This window comes from Periplaneta americana, chromosome 1 (assembly GCF_040183065.1).
Source record: "Periplaneta americana isolate PAMFEO1 chromosome 1, P.americana_PAMFEO1_priV1, whole genome shotgun sequence".
Taxonomy (NCBI): Eukaryota; Metazoa; Arthropoda; class Insecta; order Blattodea; family Blattidae; genus Periplaneta; species Periplaneta americana.
In genome coordinates, this window is record NC_091117.1 from 228,447,324 (window position 1) to 228,468,184 (window position 20,861).

At 36.3% G+C, this 20,861-nt stretch overlaps 1 protein-coding gene across 1 annotated transcript in view; it reads left to right on the forward strand.

The window, feature by feature from the left end:
* The window catches only part of LOC138708699 (neurotrimin-like), a 478,679-nt gene extending 469,428 nt beyond the window's left edge, over positions 1–9,251 (forward strand). Inside the window, exon 5 of the mRNA XM_069838802.1 lies at positions 6,891–9,251. Coding sequence (XP_069694903.1) covers positions 6,891–7,069 — 179 coding nt within the window. The 3' untranslated portion in view covers positions 7,070–9,251. The remainder of the gene's footprint in view (positions 1–6,890) is intronic.
* The last annotated feature ends 11,610 nt before the right edge of the window (positions 9,252–20,861 follow it).

The window sequence follows — 20,861 nt, forward strand, 5'->3', positions numbered from 1 at the left end:
TGTGTATGTGTGTGTGTGTGTGTGTCTGTACTGAAATTGATTTGTGTGTTGAGAATTTTATCGGGGTGTGTTTTAGTGTATTTGTATATTTCGTATTGTTCTAGTGCAAAGCACTGAAACAGCTGTAAGCCGGACAATACATAATTAACACTAGTAAGTCCACTAGTTAATCAATTAATTATATTCAAGTGTTAAAAGTAGTGTACGCAAAATTCAAAATGGATTGAAATATAAATTTAATGCTATCCAGAAAGTCTCTTTACAACGCATTTTTTTTTTATTTACAACGAAGTCTTTGATATGGTACAATTTATTTTGAGATAGACTTTACCAATGAAACATGAATACCGGCAGCAATGCTCAGTTAATTTTTCTGCCTGGCGATAATTCAAATTTAATTTAATTGTTTATTCCTAGTAAAATAACATCTACAAAAATAGTCTTAATTCTTCCCTAAAGGAGTAAAATCTCGTGCTCAGGGAGTCATCTAAACACATACTTAACACAAACAAGATAATTATTTGACACAAAGTAGGTGAAGAAAAAAATTATAGGAAAAAATTAACTTTAAAAATACAATTTAAATTTTAACAATTTAAATCATACAAATACATATAGAACTTAAATCAATATATATTCTTTAAAAATTAAATTCGTGACGCTATTTTTGAAATTTCTGATACTAAAATTTTCCAAATTTGAGTATTTTTCAATTATTTTATTATATAACCTTGGACCAAAGTAGGTACCATGGCTCAGAGCTGTGCTTGTGAAACACTTTGGTTCCTCTAGTCGTATAAAATCGGATCTTTTAGTTCCGTATTTATGATGATACAATTTGAATTTATTACAATTTTTATGTATGAAGTTTAATAAGGCAATATAATAAATTTGCTTAATTTTCAAAACATTAAAATCAATTAACAAAAGTTCGGATGAGTAATCAATTGGTTTATTAAGGCATATTTAATTATTCTTTTTTGAATAAGTATTAATGGAGTGAATTTCAAGCATTTCTCCATCCCAAAATTCCATACTGGAGAATGGATTGAAATAAAGCTAAATAAATGAGACGTAAAATATTAACTGGTAAATATGACCGAAGTATAACAAAGATATAAATTGTTCTACGTAATCTATTGCATAAATATGTAATATGTTTATTCTTTCGTAAGTGTTGGTCGATTGTAATGCCTAAATACTTACAGTAACTTCTGAGGATTCGGTTAATATGGGAGAGAGGGGGGATCGAGCTCAGCTGCATAATGGCCAGGCCACTCGGGGATGTCTATCCATGTAGTGAGGGGCAGCCAGTGTAATATATAGCTAGTTTGTACTCGGAAATCATGGGACATGTAGTGAAGAACAAATTGTGTAAAGTGCATCTGGTATGCCGAATCCATCGCATGTAGCTACATGAATTCAGTATTTGTTACACACGGAAACCTGTAGGATGTAGTGAAGATCAATTAGTGTACTGTATTGCAATAATTTAATTGTTTATTGTTAGTAAAATGAACACCGCAACAATGCTTGGTAATTCGTTTACTCTCCTCACTAGTAATAAACAGAGTTTAGAATCGTCAGAACATATTGACCGGTTTCAGTCTATACGTGTGAGCAGGTGATAGTGTGGCTATTTTATCAAAATGTCTTTTTTTTTTAGATTTTATCATGGACAAATTTTTAAATCTAAAAAGACAATCTGAATCGAGTTCTGGGTTAGATGACAGCAGTGCTAATTCAAATAATGTGAAAGAAAATTCCCTTCAGGGTTCACAAAAACGTACTGCGTATTTGTAATCAATTTGTGGTATGAAAATATAAATTCTGAATAAGTGAAATAGCTAAAAAAATTTGGAAAAATTTTCATTATTTTCAGTGGAGTCTTCCCTTAAGTCAGAATCAAAAAGGAAAACCCGGGCAACGCCGGGTGCTTTTAGCTAGTTTTAAATATTTTTATATAAGATCAGTTATGATTGTGATAAGTTACATATAGACTAGAAAAAAATAGCCAATTGTAGAATTATAAACAGAATATTTTATAATAAAACTGGATATGACACTAAAATAAAATTTTATGAATTGATAGTCATCTCAACGCTAATATACGGAAGTGAAAACTGGCCCACAACAACAAAAGATATTACTAGAATTCAAATTTCGTACGTGAAAGTGTTGTGTAGCGTTGGGGACTGCACGATGAAAAGAGAGGAATTACAAGTAGATTGCATGCGTAACAAAATACCTTACTGTAGACAGAACTGGTGTGATCAAGCACTAAGAATTAATGATACAAAACAAGCACCATAACATAGGCTATAGGCCGGAGGACAAGAAAGATGCACAGACTTGTGATGCCGGAATAAACAATATGCTCCCATCCGTGGAGTGTAGTAGGTGATGATGATGATGATGATGATGATGATGATGATGATGATGATGATGATGATGATGATGATGATGATGATTATGATGTATTATTTTTTTAGTCAAAACTGCAGATAAAATGGATAATTTGAAATCCTTCTGATCCATAGAGACATCTGATACGGTTAAAGTGTTTCCTGCATCTGTCGCTAGGGGGGCACTGCGGCATTGCTTCGAGCCTCGAATGTTCTAGAATCGTCTGTTAGAGGATAGGATGGCCTGAAGCCGTCCTTCAGAGAGTACTGTACCTTATGACGTCACTTAGTGGAGAGAATAGCCAGAGACGTTGATGAGAGACGGGAGGTAATGAACGCTATCTGAGGACATCGATTTTATACCAGAGGGAGTGAGATGTGTACATGACCCCAGGGCGTCGTTAGGGTCTATTGGGACCTTTCAGCTTGTGTGGAAGCATGTGGAAATATCGGGATTGTAAGAGCTGCAAAAGTTTGTTTATACATGCATCAAACCTCTAAATTATTTATTATAATGAGGCGCATATTAGATGTTGAGGAAACGAAGAGGGAAGGTCCAAACAGCAGAAACAGTGATGTCAAAGCAAGCGCATTTTTCTGACCTTGACGTCGTGCGCGGGCAGCAAGCGCTAAGTATGGAAAGAGGAAGGGTTGTGTATATGAATAAGCAACCTGTTGGATTAAGAAAACAGTGGTGCACAAACTTCAAACTGAACGTGAAATTTTATGTCGTTATTTTTATATGGTTTCTTTCTGTTTAATATTATCTATATTGCCTGTAAAACAAAAGTACTAACACAGATTTCTTAATATTGCACTTGTGTTTTAAATCTTAATAACATAATAGAGAGTTGAGAAGGAATATTCACTTAAATTCCATAGTAGTATAATATTATACTGTATTAAGTGGATGAAAGTGATATTCCAAAGAAAGGGATTGAGTATGACATGATAAGTTGGAATTTATATTGATGGTATCTTTAGCCTTACAAAAGTAATCAATAAACCAATCAAAACAATATTACAGTACAAAGCAAAGTTACCTAGGTACTGTATCTGTTTTAAGTGTAACTAATATTCCATAACAAAACTCTTATCGCATTATGCTTTTAAGGTGATATTTGTGAGCAACTTCCTATCATCAGAATATTAAATTAATTTCTCGAAATCTGCTGAAGCTATAGAGCTGACATTTTTACAACACATGGGCACGTATCTTTTGCTTATGATGTAACAGTAGTTGCTTTGTTAATTCATTTCCTTACAAACAATTTCCATGCGAATAATTTCAAAATTTTCAATACACTATCTTCAGTAATACGTATATACGGTATATTAGATTTACGAAAACATTCTGTAAGGCTACTAAATAAATAGGCCTATACCTGAAAATTTCACTTTTCTATACGAAAAGTTGAGAAAATATTTATTTTGAATAAAAAATCATACTTGTGAAAAAAGAGCATTAAAATTAAAACTTACATTCTTATAATGCACTTATACTTCTCAGGCAAATCTAAAAATTACCATGGATACAGTTTTAATAAGTTCTCTTCCCTTTATCCATTGAATCAGTGCTGGCCATCCCTGAATATAGCTCGACCAAGTGGTATATACCACCTCTTTCGTATGTCTCTTTCCTTTCCGCTGTAAAGCGCTGAGGCTCTCCTGGGCTCTAAAGCGCGCGCTTGCTCCTGTGGGCATCAATTGACATGCCTGGTGTAGAAGAATGGTAATGGCATAAAATTTGATTTAAAAAGATAAATTTACACAACTCCGGCTCTTTCTGTGTGAAATAATGCGTAAGTTTACGCCTGGGAATTGGCTTATTAACCCTTTTCCAATGAGCTAGAAGGTAAAATCTTGGAACAACCTATTCCATTAATGCCAGCACGTTTTGAAGTCATGTTTACAGTCAGTATTGTTATGCTAGTAAGTATGTAACAAGACACTGATAGCCATTCCCTCGAGCATCTCTGATATGTTGGCATATATCGCAAACGGTTTTAATTTGTGATGACAGCGCAACTGCTGCTGTAGCATGAATACCACTGAAAACCGGAATACATAATACGGGCGAGTTAAGCCTGTACGCAGTAAGGATGGGGGTAAATAACACAGTTTCGTGTACAATACTACTACAGAACGAGACGATATCCACTGAGTCACCATTAATTATGACACATCTATACTAATAATAAATCTGTAGCCAAAATGTTTCTGGTAATTTTCGATTTTCCAAAAATAATTGGTGTTAACATGTATAATTAACGATCCTGAAACCGAAAATCGCTTTTTTGAAATTTCTTTTTGTATGTCTGTCTGTCTGTCTGTCTGTCTGGATGTTTGTTACCTTTTCACGCGATAATGGCTGAACCGATTTATATGAAAATTGAAACATAAATTAAGTTCGTCGTGACTTAGATTTTAGACTATATGGCATTCAAAATACATTATTTAAAAGGGGGGTTATAAGGGGGCTTGAATTAAATAAATTAAAATATCTCCCTTATTATTAATTTTCATGAAAAATGTTACATAACAAAAATTTTTTAAAGGTGATTTCCGATAAATTTTATTCTGTGCAAAATTTTGATAGGGCTGATATTTAATGAGATAAGCTTAAAATGAATTTTAAGATAAAAATAACGCCATGTAAGGCGCTGCAATTAAACAAAAACAAATGACTTCGTCTATAAGGGGCCTTGGACAACAACATGTATAATTAACCATCCTGAAACCGAAAATCCCTTTTTTTTAATTTTTGTTTGTATGTCTGTCTGTCTGTCTGTCTGTCTGTCTGTTCTCTGAACCAAATGATCATATTTTAATTATTTGCATGTAATAACAATTAAGAAACATGTTAAAGGAATTGTCATTGCACTAAATGAGTGGTCTCTGGACCAAAATGATCGCATTTTAATTATTTAAATACAATTTAAATTAAGTGGCATATTAAACGATTTACCCTTCTATCAAACATGAATGTTCCCTGAACCAGATGTCCTAATTTAATTATGTAATTACTTTATATTTATTTCTAACAAGTGCAGCGGAGCGCACGGGTACGGCTAGTATTTAATATTCGCGGATTTTAAATGGCAAGTATTTTTCTACTTGTTTACGTTTTTTAACATCAAAAGATTAATTGCTGTACATGCAAGTACGTATAGAAACTACAGCTTTCGCGCTCAAACTAACATCGATTTTGCGTTTGTGGAAGCTAGCATTGACAACCCTGAGTCAGCACCGTCTTGGGGTTTTGACCGTAATCAGGTCGGGCTGTATTTGTCATCGTAACGAAAATGAAATTTGATCACAATCCTAGCCTTCTTCACCGCTGGTTAGAGCGCCTGACCATGGAACGAACGGGCCCGGGTTCAAATCCTGGTTGGAACAGGTTACCTGGTTGAGGTTTTTTGCGAGGTTTTCCTCAACGAATTGAAGCAGAATTGCTGGGTAACTTTCGGCGTTGGACCTCTGATTCATTTTGCCATCATTAATTGAAGCTGGAACAACGTTATAAGTTACATTTAGTAAAATTGACAGGAGCTGCAAAAATATGTACACGTACAACGTTGTTCTTATAGGGTAGCAAACTTTTGAGTGGACAAATTTCACGTACTGCATTGATGGACAGTTGCAAGCCAAGGAGTATAGCAAGGTAACATGACATACAACATTATTACACGGAAACATGCCGAATGAAAATTTTGTAACTTACAACGTTGTTCCAGCCGACGCTTCAATTCACAACACATCATCATCTTCATCCATTCCATAGCCCGGGTTAAGTTCACGGTGCGGCGTGCTGTACTTGTACAAGATCGCGGCCATTCGCCTACCCAATCATTCACAGAATAGGAGCAGTAAGCACAATAAGCCTCAGGCTGCAGTGTAAGCCTTCGGGCCCCTTCTCCGCACAAGAAGGCTCTGCGTGTTAATTTGGCTCCAGTTCAGCTAGCCCACTTTTATGATGCAAATAGTGTGATCAGCCTGACAGTGATGTCAGGAATCGAACCATGTATAGATTGACAAATCGAACTGAAACCCTGACCGAGTTACTACGTGAGCGCTGGCTGTCGTGGGGAGGAGCAAGTGAGAAAGCACGGGGGGAAGGGAGAGAGCACTATGCACTGTGTACTTGCAGGTCCACTCACAGTTTGTCAAACCTGCTAACAAAAGCATTAAAAGGTTGACTAGTTGCCTGCAATGCTAGCATAATGGAACCTTCCTAGCCGACAGTCGAGGCAAAAATGAAGAATCCGTTATTGTGGTCATACTGGAGAGTGGTTCTTCTATTGGTCGCGATGCCCACACACACCCTCTCAGATATTTACGTGGTGATTGGTGACTGAATGATGAGGGGCGAGGGAGACAGAAGAAAGAAAGAGAGAGATTCCAGAAGTCGGCGTGTTTTACAGGGTTTCACTTGAAGTTGTCGAACTATAAGCTTATCCTCACTGAGGACGTCTTTCGTTCCAGGCGAGCACCCGGCTGCCATGCAACGAGGCAAGAACGCTGCGTCGCCAATTCCCGGTCGCTGGTGGAGCCATCTGTCCGCGGGCCTCGGACTCAGCGCCTGCCTACCGCCCCGCACAGCTGCGCTAGCCGTGCTCCTGCTGGGCCTGGCCGGTCACGCCCTCGTCTGGACCGGCACATAGGCCGAAACGTCTTGCAACCAAATAGGGCAAATGATTGCATGATGTAATAAAAAGTCGTTGAACGATGTGCGATTGAATTTCGTCTGAATGAGTATGACGTCACGTTAATTAATTAGTTACTGTGCAGTTTTCCTTCCTCCTGTAGTAAGCATCACGGGGAGGACAAAATGATGACCTCATGTTAGAATCTGATACGGTAAAATGGAAATAACGTTTTTTACAAGTTGGCCGGATACGTAAAGAGGTCAGATTGAGCGAGATTTGAAGAATTTTTTTCTGGGAATCTGTTTAAATGTCTTGACAGATTCATACGGTAGTTGTTTTGTCAAGTGGTGAGGGGAAATTGTCTTCTTTGTAACAGAATAGTCTGAGTGCGGCTATGATGGTTTTTATAACAGGACTTAACGCTGTGCGATTACAAATCATTGGATATTTTTCCTTCCGATGCTCGAAATTTCAAGTACTTGACTTTTTATGTGTCTTGTCCTTTATAGACTACCTTCTTAACTTCATAACTCCTGCACGTTTGAAGGAAACAAATGCATATATGTATACTTTCCGGGCTAATAATTCAGTTCCTGAGTGATGCGTTTCTGGAAAGTTAATTTCATAGTTGTGTGTAACAGATACTGTTACACGATTTATTATGTTCAATAAAACTGTTTACTTTCCATGTGTTTAACTTGGACAGTGGAGGAGCAAGGAAAACTGTGGAGTACGAGATGCGATGAGTGAATGTGTTGACGAGCGCGTGAATGTGTGTTAATATCTTTACGTAAGAGGCAAACGGACTCTTGGCGTGGGAGAAGAGGTTGAGGAAGATCAAGATAATTAACGGCCGCTTTGCTCATGAATGTTAACAATGTATACTTTGGAGTGTTTATTAAGGGCCTATATCTAAAAAAAATATATATCTCGTTATGTAATAATGAGATTTTGAGCGATAAAAATATTATTCGAAAACTTCTTTGCTGTTTTCCTCCGGAATAGAATGTTTTACTTTTAAGAGTTGCAAGACAAAAAATATTTTTTAAACAACTGTAAATATAAAAATATAACACGTCATCTAGTCTGAGTGTCAAAGCTATGTTAAATTTTTCGTTTATATATATTATTTTTTGTTGATTCCCAAAATATTTTATCCAAGAAAGAAAGAATATTGAGTATGGAATAAAGTATATAAGAGCACGATTCTTATATCGGAGTGATTATATTTACACAAAAATTTTGTGTTGTAGTGCTCACAAACTCTACAATGAATGTAATGACTTAGTGTTGGACACTAATACCAGAAGAAGACTCTGTAATTTGCAGACACGTGAATCTGTACAGATGTGCTCTGTATATATTTATATTGGTACCTAAGAGACAACACATTGAAATGTACTGAAGTATTTCGAGATATCCTTCTTTTGTAAATATGTGAAAATGAAACGAAAGCTTTCGGGAAGAAAGTCACAAATATTTAAATCGCTGAAAGAAACGTTTTATTAAATATCGTTTAATTTTTTAATATCAATATATCGTGTTCATCATAAAAATATACCGTAACTAGAGATCGTACCTCGATGCAGATGATAGTGCCAATACTAACTTAAGTTGTTACCGATGTCTCCAGTAAGAATTACGCAAGTAACATTACTTTGATGCTACTTTTTGTCTCGAAATATTATGTATGGATATATCTCGAAATATTTTGTACAAAGTTACAAATAATTTACATACGTGTCACGTGTTATTTTCCAAAAGAATGCCATGAGAGAACAGGACTCCGTGAGGAAGTGATGGTTTTTATTCAAATGCGGTCGTTCTGCATTTGTAGATTACATAGACACCCTTGCGTGCGTGAAAGAAAAAAGTGATAAGGGGTGACTCGATTAAAGACCCCTTAGTAAGGGACACAGTGAATTGTGCGACTTGCTTAGCAACTGACAGTGATGGTCTGAGTATTTACACTCCTGGTGAAAGCTGCCGACCGCATCTCATATAAACGTACATCCACACCCCCGATGTCCAAAAGCTCCAATTCCTTTCTGAACCTTCCTTTCTGAAAGCCCCCTTCCTATAAGACAACAAGTGTCATTTTAGTGATGATTGTGATGACTGTGTGGTAATTATTGTTAATGATTACTTAAAAATATAAGACCATTTACTATTAATAAACATTAAGATAACACCTTCATCCCAACAATTGTAGTTGTTGTGCCACCCTGCCCAGAACCGATCCCCGGACAAGGGACTCGAGCTATGCATAGTCTGCCCAGATACAAAGACAAAATGATAGCTTTCCCCCCAACACAATTTTTATTTCTATAGTTATCTTTTGTGTTTCAGAATTAAATTGATAATAACTGAATAACAATTTATCAGTATATTTGGCTTGGAAGAGAGTTATGTCTTGTCTCTCTTAGGGATTAGGATGTATTCATTCTTATATAATTAATTAAATCCACCAATTGTTTGAAGAATAGAAAGATAGCTGGAGTCTCTTGTCACAACACAAAGAAAGTTTTCTTTTATCGGTACGAAAAACAGTGTAAGACATCAAAGTTACAAGTTACAACAGCAAAAATCATTTCATTAGAATTCATAATAAAACAAAAAAGTCAACTCCAATAATATCTGTATTATCTAAAAGTTATCCTAACGTTATATGGGAAGGAATAAGTAAATGCTGGTTCACAATAAACCGGAAACGAGGATCGGAACGAAAACGAAAAAGGTAAAATTGTTAAAATGTGTACATTTAAATGTGAGCATTCACAATTAACGAAAAGCTTGCCGCAGCCCGGGATCGGGAACGGAGAGTTGGCCAAGTTTCAACTTTGGCGTTCACGTTTCCGATCACAGCCCACTAGATTCATTCTATTGCCATCTAAAAGCTATTTTGTCGTCATATATTTTGTAGCAAGAAGACCGTGACATAACCTATGCATTATTTTGTTCTGTGCTGTGCATCATGGAGCAAGTTTTATTTGATGAGATTCTAATATTGAAATCCTCACGTTTACGATAAGCGGCGCGCCTCGTATAAAAATTAGAAAATGAAGGAGAATACGTGGCTTTCAATAGTTGCGTCTTTGAACACCGATCGGAAGCGAATCATATTTTATTACAGTATTGGTTGTATTACACACTACATATTCATGCTTCAATTCAATAACTATTGTTGTGTTCATTTTTGTTCTATTACAAATGTTTCTTCTCTAATTATTTTACGTTATGGTAGACTTAAAACAGGTTGTGATAATAAAGATGCATGGGCATATTTATAGGACCGTATCTAATGAAATGTTTCAGTTGAAATTTCGAAGTTGGTTAACATGTGTTTATGTTGGCTGCCTTGTACTCATGAGAGAACGCCATTGGTCAATTATACACAAATAACATCAGAATGCGTAATATCGACTTTACATATCGTTATTGACATGCATATCGATATGCATAGTCGTCTACGTTCTCGGTTTATTGTGAATCAAAAATTTTCATATTCACGTCCTCTGCTTCTCGTTTTCATTCTGGTTCTCGTTCCCGGTTTATTGTGAACCAGCCTTAAGTCACTATTAACTTCATACTACAGATTGCTTACGCTGCAATGATCGTCATATCTTTAACGAGGAGGTGGACATGTACTAAAGCATTTAGGCATGAGCCCCATCCCAGCTGATCAGCTTCATAATGTTAATAGGTTTCTCCTCGCAAGGATTATCTGTTTTGGCCTAGGCCTGGACAGTGTAGAAAGATATAAGGTGGTAACTCAACATATACCTCACATTTGCTACAAATAAAGTCCATTATATTTAAATGTATCTTCAGGTGGCAGTGCCGTTAACCATCCCAAGCTTCTACTTTTAGGGCTAGGATTTGTTCGACTGAATCAGCTATTGGTTTGGACTGTCTCCAGCGGGTGTAGATCCCCAGGCTCCCAGTGGACACATCCATTAGATTGTCCGGTAAAGCAGGTTTCACTGGTCCACACCTGTCCAGTAAAGGTTAGCGCGTCTGGCTGCGAAACCAGGTGGCCCGGATTCGAATCTCGGTCGGGGCAAGTTACCTGGTTGAGGTTTCTTCTGAGGTTTTCCCTCAACCCAATATGAGCAAATGCTGGGTAACTATCGGTGCTGGACCCCGGACTCATTTCACCGGCATTATCACCTTCATCTCATTCAGACGCTAAATAACCTAAGATGTTGATACAGCGTCGTAAAATAACCTACAAAAAATGTTTCATTGCACACAGGGTTTCCGACAAAGGTGCCATCACAATGAACGGAAAAGTACAGTTGAGATGACTTACACATATGCAGTGACGTGATGGCAATTAAAATGCGATTTACTGAGTATCTGCATAATAAAATATTAACTTAATAATGTAATTTTTTCACGTAAAAATCATTTGACGTGGCATTTTTCACAGATAAAACAACACATATGCGTTATAATACTTTTGTACGCAAGATAAAATCAATATAACTATTCGAGTGCTTCACGATATTATAACCACTCAAGAGAATAGTACATGAACTGTCGTTCTCTTCTACTCGACGAGAGAGTGGATAAGGTTTTATAACGTGAAGAGATTTTCAATAATTTCCAGTTTAAGTTCACAGTTTAAGCTACACTTTCAGGTACAAAAGAAGTTCTTCCTCATTCAAATTCACGACTGAAAGTTGTCTACAGTTTCAGAACCTGCTCAGTCTTCGGCTATTACAGGTATAGAAAACGTCATATCCACAGGAGAATACAAAAGAAAAAACAATTACGTTCATTAGAAAAATAATAATTTAATCCCCTATAGAAGACGCAGTTCCGAAAAACGTCAATTATACTCTACCATAAATAATGGATTAGTAGGCAACAATGTCTCACCCCTCATGCCTGAAGAAGCTGAGAATCGTTGTGAATGTTGTGGTCAAGGGAATGAGGTAAGAATTATGTTTACTCAACCTTCGCATAGTTGGATTTATCATATTTATTATATTTCACCTTTTATGTATACTGGCGTTCAAAGATAACTGACCTACAATTTTCTGAACTTTTCTACCGCGGGAAAAGTCAAACCCAAAGATATAACAAATTGACAAACTTAGAAGTAATTCCGCTAGTTCAGTAGGTGACGATGTTATTGGGACAGGTAACAGTATTTGGGGAAAATAATTCTGATAATTGAGAGTATCAGGAGTTTCCCGCTAAATCTAGTGTTTTTGTAGTCATTAGAGCGGGATGAAATTTTTTATTTTATAATGCGTGTATATTTATGTACTATTGGCGATACTGATGGATACCTACGCCATTTATTCATAGAAGTAATAACTAAAGAAGGCACACTTACACGAACAAATCGATGGTGTTCGGGTAAAGGGGGTTAAGTCAGTTTTTGTGTAGGCCTAAATGAATTTTTACTCCCCAGGGGAATACGCGAGTTAAATTATTCTACAAGTGGATGTGCAAAAAACAAAAGAAAAATAGCATTTGGTGTGTTTTATTTGTGTAGAAAATTATTTGTAATAAGAATATGAAATTTAATTTTAATTTATCTCAAAACTCATATAATGGGCAAATACCTTGACGTAGATTATCCCTACTATTCCTTAGTCTCCAAATCCCCAATCTGAACCAGGCCAGCCTATATCTTTTCTTCATTTCCATATTATCTATAGGCCAATATGTACCCTGTCCCCTTATACTTTTATATTCATTAAAAATACACTCAGGGACAAAAAAATACCGGACACTTCTATATTTGCTTGTATTTTGTTGCCAATTATTTCAAAATGAATCAAAACCCATTTAAACAAAATAATGTTTCATTTAGCACCTTATACGACAACATTTGAAAAAAAAATCTCTGATGAGAAAATTTACAAAAAATTACAAAGGGCGTATAACTATGGCATCGTTTGGTCTAACTGTTTTTTCATTTTATGGTGCCTTAAACATTAAAAACTCTTTTTAGTAACGGGTATTACCCCCTCTGGCTTGAATAACTGCATCCATACGTCTTGGCATGCTCTCAATTTGGTTAGCAATGTCTTCTTGAGGAATAAGTTCCCATTCTTCGCCAAGTGCTCGCCTCAACTCTTGTAACGATTCTGGTCTCGGTCGTCTATTCTTAACACGCCGTCCCAGCATGTCCTACACGTGTTCAATTAGGTTCATGTCTGGACTCCTTGCTGGCCATGGAAGAACATGGATTCGCACTTCTTGGAGATAATCTCCGACCGCATGGGCAATATGCGGCCGTGCATTATCATGCATTAAAACAAAATTATCGCCTACAAATTGGCCAAATGGCACAACATGATCAGCCAAACATTCATTTATATACCTATCAGCTGTTAGTCTTCCATTTTCAACAAAAACCAACTCTGTACGAGCATCCGTACACACTCCTGCCCAAACCATCACTCCACCACCTCCATACGGCACATTTTCAGAAATGCAACACTGTGAAAATCGTTCTCCCCTCCTTCTCCAAACTCTTTCACGTCCATCAGGTGAGCACAGATTGAAACGGGACTCATCGGTGAACAGAACACAGCTCCACTGTCCATTTCTCCAATCCCTGTGATCATTTGCAAAACGCAGTTGTTCAACTCGATGCATCCTGAGAAGTCTGGGACCAGTTGCAGGTCTACTTGATATCAGTCCACTTGCTTTCAACCTCCTTCTAACTGTTTTGACCGAAATTGGGCGTCCATGCATGTTAACAAATTGCTGGGCTACACTAGTAGCTGGCAGGTTGCGCTCCCTAAGAACTCTCAACACCATATATCTGTCTTCATTTGGATTTGTAGCTCTTGGACGATCCGAACCTGGTCTTCTGGTATATTCTAGGGTCTCTCTATACCGTTTTATGGCATCATGGGTTGTGCTTCTAGCCATATTCATAACATTTGCAATGTAACGTACACTGCGTCCATCATCGTAAAGGGCTACAGCTCGAGCCACATCTTCAGGTCGCATCTTGTTTTAAGACAAATGTTACAACCCCACTTAAACTCATAAAATGTAAAAATAAAGAAATAACGAATGATAACGATAATGAAGCACAAAATGGTTGAGACAAAATTGTTATAGCTGAGACTCCGAAAGCAAAATTGGAATATTTGGTTGTAATGACTTGTTTATAAAACAAAAAACAATCAACAATGTATACACATCTCCATAACAATAGATGGCTACCATAATATTGTATGAGAAGATAATGTTTTGCAAAATACCAGCAAATATTAAAGTGTCCGGTTTTTTTTTTGTCCCTGAGTGTATTATGGAGCGCATTTCGTTGATACTACTAAAATCATTTTGTCTTCTAATATTTTTACATCTTGAGTTAATTAAATTGAGAATTGCTGGTAGCCAAGTTATGCCACAATCATTCTAGTCCGATATTAAAAATGTTATTTTTAATTTTTACGATTGATTTATTTGTCGTATTTGCGATTTGATGTAATAAATATTGTTTCATAAACGTATTTTGGTCACTTTGGATTCTTTTACGGGAATTAAATATTTCGTGTTTATAACCAGGATTGTACTCATGATATTGTCAATTCCCTTTTTTATTCTAGCTGCATTATTTGAAGAATTTAAACTACTCCAGTAGTATTTAAGCCTTTTTTACAATATGTGGCGCTTATTTTATTTCAATTTATCATCTAATCCCCATAGCTCAGATCCATATACTAATCTAGCTTCAACTGTCGTGAAATAAATTCTATTTAGCATATTAAGATTGATATTGGGTAATTTATATATACTGTAGTATTGTCTATAATTTTTACAGTTTCCCCATATATATATATATATATATATATATATATATATATATATATATATATTATTTATCTGACTTATCCACTATCCTTTGGAGTTTATATTAATTACGAGATATTTTAAGTTCATCGTAGTTTTTAAGTTAAATTCGTTGATTAATATATTTTATGCTCGATCATACCGAAATGTAGTAATTATACACCTGGTAGCAGTCCTTTAATGCATGTCATTAAAGTACACCTAGTCATTAAAGTTCAGGATTTCGATTATTCTCGGATATGCAATTGAAAGATAACGTGGGAAACGTCACGGAGACTGGAAATCCAATACTGTCGCAGAAGGTTATGTTCTGTTACTATAATAATTAGCGTTAATTGTAAATAATATTCAAATAAATTCAATTTATCTCGTTTTTCAATGTCTAAATTAATTTCAATGTTATATCAAGATTAATATTTAGTTTACTCTGTAGATTATATCAAGGTCAATGTGGCATTTGTTCCTCGGAAAAAATCAATACTTTCGCGTCTGCGCACATCTCACAATTTACGAGCTATGCACAAGATCACTTCCGCTCTTCAGTCAGATGCGAATAAAATGAATACTTCTGAATAATTTCAAGTTAGAAATATGGTCGAGCATAAAAAGTCGTATGAAACTTGCCGATAATGGTAATTAAGACGCTCGTATGAAAATTATGAAACTCGCTTGCGCTCGTTTCATAAACAAACATACTCGCGTCTTAATTACTATCATTATAGGCTCGTTGCATAATGTACTATTCCGCCATTGATCTTTTACATCCTTTTTTTTTAAATTAACAGTTTAGTTTTATTTCTATTTAATTTAAGTTGCCAATTTATGCAATATTTCTCGATATTATTTAACAATTGCCGCATAACGGTGACCATAGTTGACATTAAAGACGTGTCGTCTACGAATTGCAGTGCTGGAATTTGCACATTCTCTTATGTACACCAGTGGTCGCTGTTGATGATAATCGAAATTATCAATCACTATCTTTGAACGCCAGGGTACAGGCATGAACTAAAAAGCGTAAATAATAGCAAGCCAGTAAATTTAGACTTGCATAGTAATTTCATTTGCCACGATATTATTTTTGCTGCTTCTCTTAACTATTCTAAACAAATTTATGTTTGTAGGTATTCCTGTACCACATTCTAAAATGCCAACACACGCACAGAGGACGAACCTGCAGTGTGCTGATGGGCCAATGACACGAATTTATCTGATAAGTGAAAATTATGACTCAATATAAATATAGTGTTATAAGAATAAAATCTGACCATGGACTCCCATAAAGGCTGGTTCACAATAAACCGGAAACGAGAATCGGAACGAAAACGAAAACGGTAAAATTGTTAAAATGTATACATTTAAATGTGAGCATTCACAATTAACGAAAAGCTTGCCGCAGCCCGGGATCGGGAACGGAGAGTTGGCCAAGTTTCAACTTTGGCGTTCACGTTTCCGATCACAGCCCACTAGATTCATTCTATTGCCATCTAAAAGCTATTTTGTCGTCGTATATTTTGTAGCAAGAAGACCGTGACATAACCTATGCATTATTTTGTTTTGTGCTGTGCATCATGGAGCAAGTTTTATTTGATGAGATTCTAATATTGAGTGTTGAGGAAAATCCTCACGTTTACGATAAGCGGCGCGCCTCGTATAAAGATTAGAAAATGAAGGAGAATACGTGGCTTTCAATAGTTGCGTCTTTGAATACCGATCGTAAGTGAATCATATTTCATTACTGTAGTGCTTGTATTACACACTACATATTCGTGCTTCAATTCAATAACTACTGTTGTCTTCATTTTTGTTCTATTACAAATGTTTCTTCTCTAATTATTTTACGTTATGGTAGACTTAAAGTAGGTTGTGATAATAAAGATGCATGGGCATATTTATAGTACCGTACCTGATGAAATGTTTCAGTTGAAATTTCGAAGTTGGTTAACCTGTGTTTATGTTGGCTGCATTGTACTCATGAGAGAACGTCATTGGTCAATTATACAAAAATAACATCAGAATGCGTAATATCGACTTTACATATCGTTATTGACATACATATCGATATGCATAGTCGTCTACGTTCTCGGTTTATTGTGAATCAAAAATTTTCACATTCACCTCCTCTGCATCTCGTTTTCATTCTGGTTCTCGTTCCCGGTTTATTGTGAACCAGCCTTAAGAGCAAGGGACTCCTGTAACACCAGTCAATTACTTTCAATTGGCGACCGAATCCAAATGAGATTTTTGTCATTGCGTTCAATCTTCAACCTTTACATTCCCTGTACATAGATGTACTATTCACATGCTTTACTGTATGAAGGAGAGAGCAAATTCAAGCACTGAACGACTCGAATTTGAGTTTCCTCTTCATTCTTTTAGTTTTAAGCTCTCCTCTTTCCAGATTGCTGTGTGTTGCTCCTACTGTTTCTCTGAACAAGTCTGACAACGTCACTTCTATCTGCCCTGGCCTCTCTTCCCTATTCTGGGATTCCATACTATTGATGCACAGGGCTATCTTTGTTCTACTGGAAGATCATCATATGGCAGTTCTTGAAAATGTGCGTAGAAAATGCAGCTGTTTCATTCTCCACCATGCCAATTCATCGTCCCACACTGCGGACTAGCAGTTGGCTTTTGGTATTTTCAGATGTAAAATTAACGACTCACCGGCCCTACAGTCCCAAACTGGCATCATGCGATTTCTTCTTGTTCTCAACCATCAAGAAAAACGTACGCGGATTGTCCTTTAACATCGATGAAGTCCTTCAAGGAGTGGTGTCTGGAGGCCTCTAGAAAAGTGGGTGCAGTGCTTCGATGCTTCACTTACCTTTCTTCCCACCACAATCTGAACACACGCTCTCGCCATGAAACAATACTAACAATACCATCCCATCGCACCTCCTCATACTCATCCTCTTTCACAATAGCCCTGCCAAGACTCTGGAATTCGCTACCTGCTAGCATCAGGGACTGTCGAAATAAAATTGAATTCAAACGAAAACTTACTAGGCACTTGGTCAGTAATTGAGACTCGTTCAGACATGGTTTCTTGTAAATAGTTCTCTTAATCTATCACAAAATATTTCAATATCCTGACGGCCTTATCTCTACCAGGTTAAATAAATAAATACTAAATGCTAAATGCCAGGTCCCATATAATGGAAATACTGTGAGAAGCAATGAAGCCGAAAGCAGATATAATTTGTAGCTGTACGTACCAGTTAGCAGAATGAAGCCTAATACTGATACACTGCGTCGATAGATTGATGTAATACGATATTTGCTATTAATAGTAACTCAAATCTAAATTCACTTAATTTATTTTTCTTCGCTGTTCACTATCTTGCATAGTAGAGTACCGTTCCTAAATCCCTCCATGTCTTTGTTACAAAACCTCACACCGCGACGTTAAACCCGAAGTATTTATTATGAACACACTCTTCCAGCACTATTATGTAGTAGTAGTAGTAGTAGTAGTAGTAGTAGTGGTAGTGGTAGTGGTAGTGGTAGTAGTAGTTTTATTTTGCCTGGCAGAGTTAAGGCCATGAGGTCTTCTCTTCCACTCAACCAGGTTTCAATAATATACATGAAATACAAAATTAGATTACAAAACAACACAAAAGAAAATACCTTAGAAATTACATAAAATATAGTAGAATATTACAATAGTCAAGATCAGTTACATACAGTAATATAAAATTACAAATAGTCAAGATCGGTTATATAATATATAAACTAAAGTAGAAAATTACACATAATCAAAATCAGTTACATAACATAAGGGGAATATATACACTCACACACACACACACACACACAAACACACAATTTGTAAGACCTAAAATGCTCGAGATAAATTCGACGATTAATTCACTTGAGATATATTATACAGTTAATGTACTAATAGGAGAATAGATATGGATTACAAGACATAAAATGTTGATTAGGAAAGTCGTACTAAATGGCATACAAATACAAATGATTGAGTAATATATCAAGATAATAAAAAAAAGAAAAGAAAAAAAGAAGAAGAGAGAGGAGAAAAAAATAACAACTTGGTCATTTAAGATTATTTAGAAACTTCCGCAAGAGTCTAGTTCTGGTCAATAAAAACATTTCTAAGTAGAGTGTACTTAAAAGATTTTAGACTCCGACTGCTCCTGTATGTAGTCAGATGATAGTGAGAAATTGTATAACTATTAAAAGAATGATTACACAAAATTGAATTTGGAAACAAATTAAACGTTTTTATTTTCGTAGACTTTAGTTGGAAGGATTTGACCGGTTTTGGAAATGGACGACACAATTACTCCATGACTTTTCACGCCAAGTTGTTGAAACACTGTCATCTTTCAGCAGCTATGTAAAATAAAAGACTCAATAATTCTCGAACATTGTGGGAGAATTTCGACGGTTCTAGGAAATTTTGGAATATTCGACTGGCTCTGTAATCCTCCCCTGCAGTGCCAGAGCAAGGTGCTCTCTCATTCATTCAGTTTTTATTTTTGTTGCTCAGTCCAATTAGTTGCTAAGCACTGGATGTCTGTTGCTACCCACTCCTTCTGAAAGGCCAGACTGTGACATCAAGGCTCGATCCATTAAGGGTGACAGAAGCCGTGAGTGCTGACGAGTTCAGGCCTGGCCTTTACAAAGCGACAAATATATTTACTCCAGGATCAAGTAATGGGACTGAGATCATAGAACAAAGGTGTATACCCGCATATTAAATTTATCATTTGGAATATGTATGATAAGAACTTTGTTGTGTTAAATTTTAACGCACCTTGTTAACATGTTTGGACTTATTTTCGGTCATCTTCGGAACTGGTCATTGTTGGTCTTGGCGCCTCTTGTTTCCTGTGTGGGTGCGTTCGTAGTGTAGAGTCAAAGAGTGTATGTGTTTTTTTTATTATTTATTTATTGGTCGACCAGCAAACTTGCTATACAGACCGTTGTTAAATTATGGAATATCACATACAGAACAGTCGACCTGGTTGGCTAGTTGGTATAGCGCTGGCCTTCTATGCCCAAGGTTGCGGGTTCGATCCCGGGCCAGGTCGATGGCATTTAAGTGTGCTTAAATGCGACAGGCTCATGTCAGTAGATTTACTGGCATGTGAAAGAACTCCTGCGGGACAAAATTCCGGCACATTCGGCGACGCTGATATAACCTCTGCAGTTGTGAGCGTCGTTAAATAAAACATAACAAATAACAAAACATACAGAATATCATGTTGAGGTTGGCTCTAATTAATTTAAATTAATTAATCATTTTGTGAATTATGAGAATAAAAATATGATAATGATTTCCGTGTTAAATTTATGAAGAGTCGTCAGTATCACTAAGAAGGATGTCTTGAGGGAGTTTCCTTTTAAGTCGAGATGGCTGACAAGATCTTGCTCCAATGTTATATGTCACAGCTCCAGGAACGCCAGGAAGTTTGTTGAAGAAGGATTTTGACATTGAATGGATGTATTGTTCTAGTGGAAGAATTCCTAATTCTTGATGCAGTTGTTGATTTCTTACAAACCAGGGGGCATTTGTTACTGTTCGCAGGAACTTGTTCCGGAGAACTTGTAGGCGATGCATGTGAGTCTTATTTGCAGTCCCCCACACCGGCGCTGCATAAGTTAAAAGAGGTCGTACAAGCGAGGTGTAGAGTAGCATTGAACAGTCCAATCCAATTTGTGAACGTCTATTAACCAAGAGACCAGTGTAACAATACGAGTTATATGGGCATTCCATGTAAGTAGTTTATGTGTTTTGAAATTGAGTTGTGTGTTGAGAATATCGTTGGGGTGTGTTTTCGTGTGTCTGTATATTTCATATTGTTCGAAACATGTTAACAAGGTACGTTAAAATTTAACACAAGAAAGTTCTTATCATACATATTCCGAAGTGATATAGTGTTAAAAGTTGTGTAATCAAGATGTACAAGGACATCATTTTATTTTTACTTGCATTTTTATTGTACCT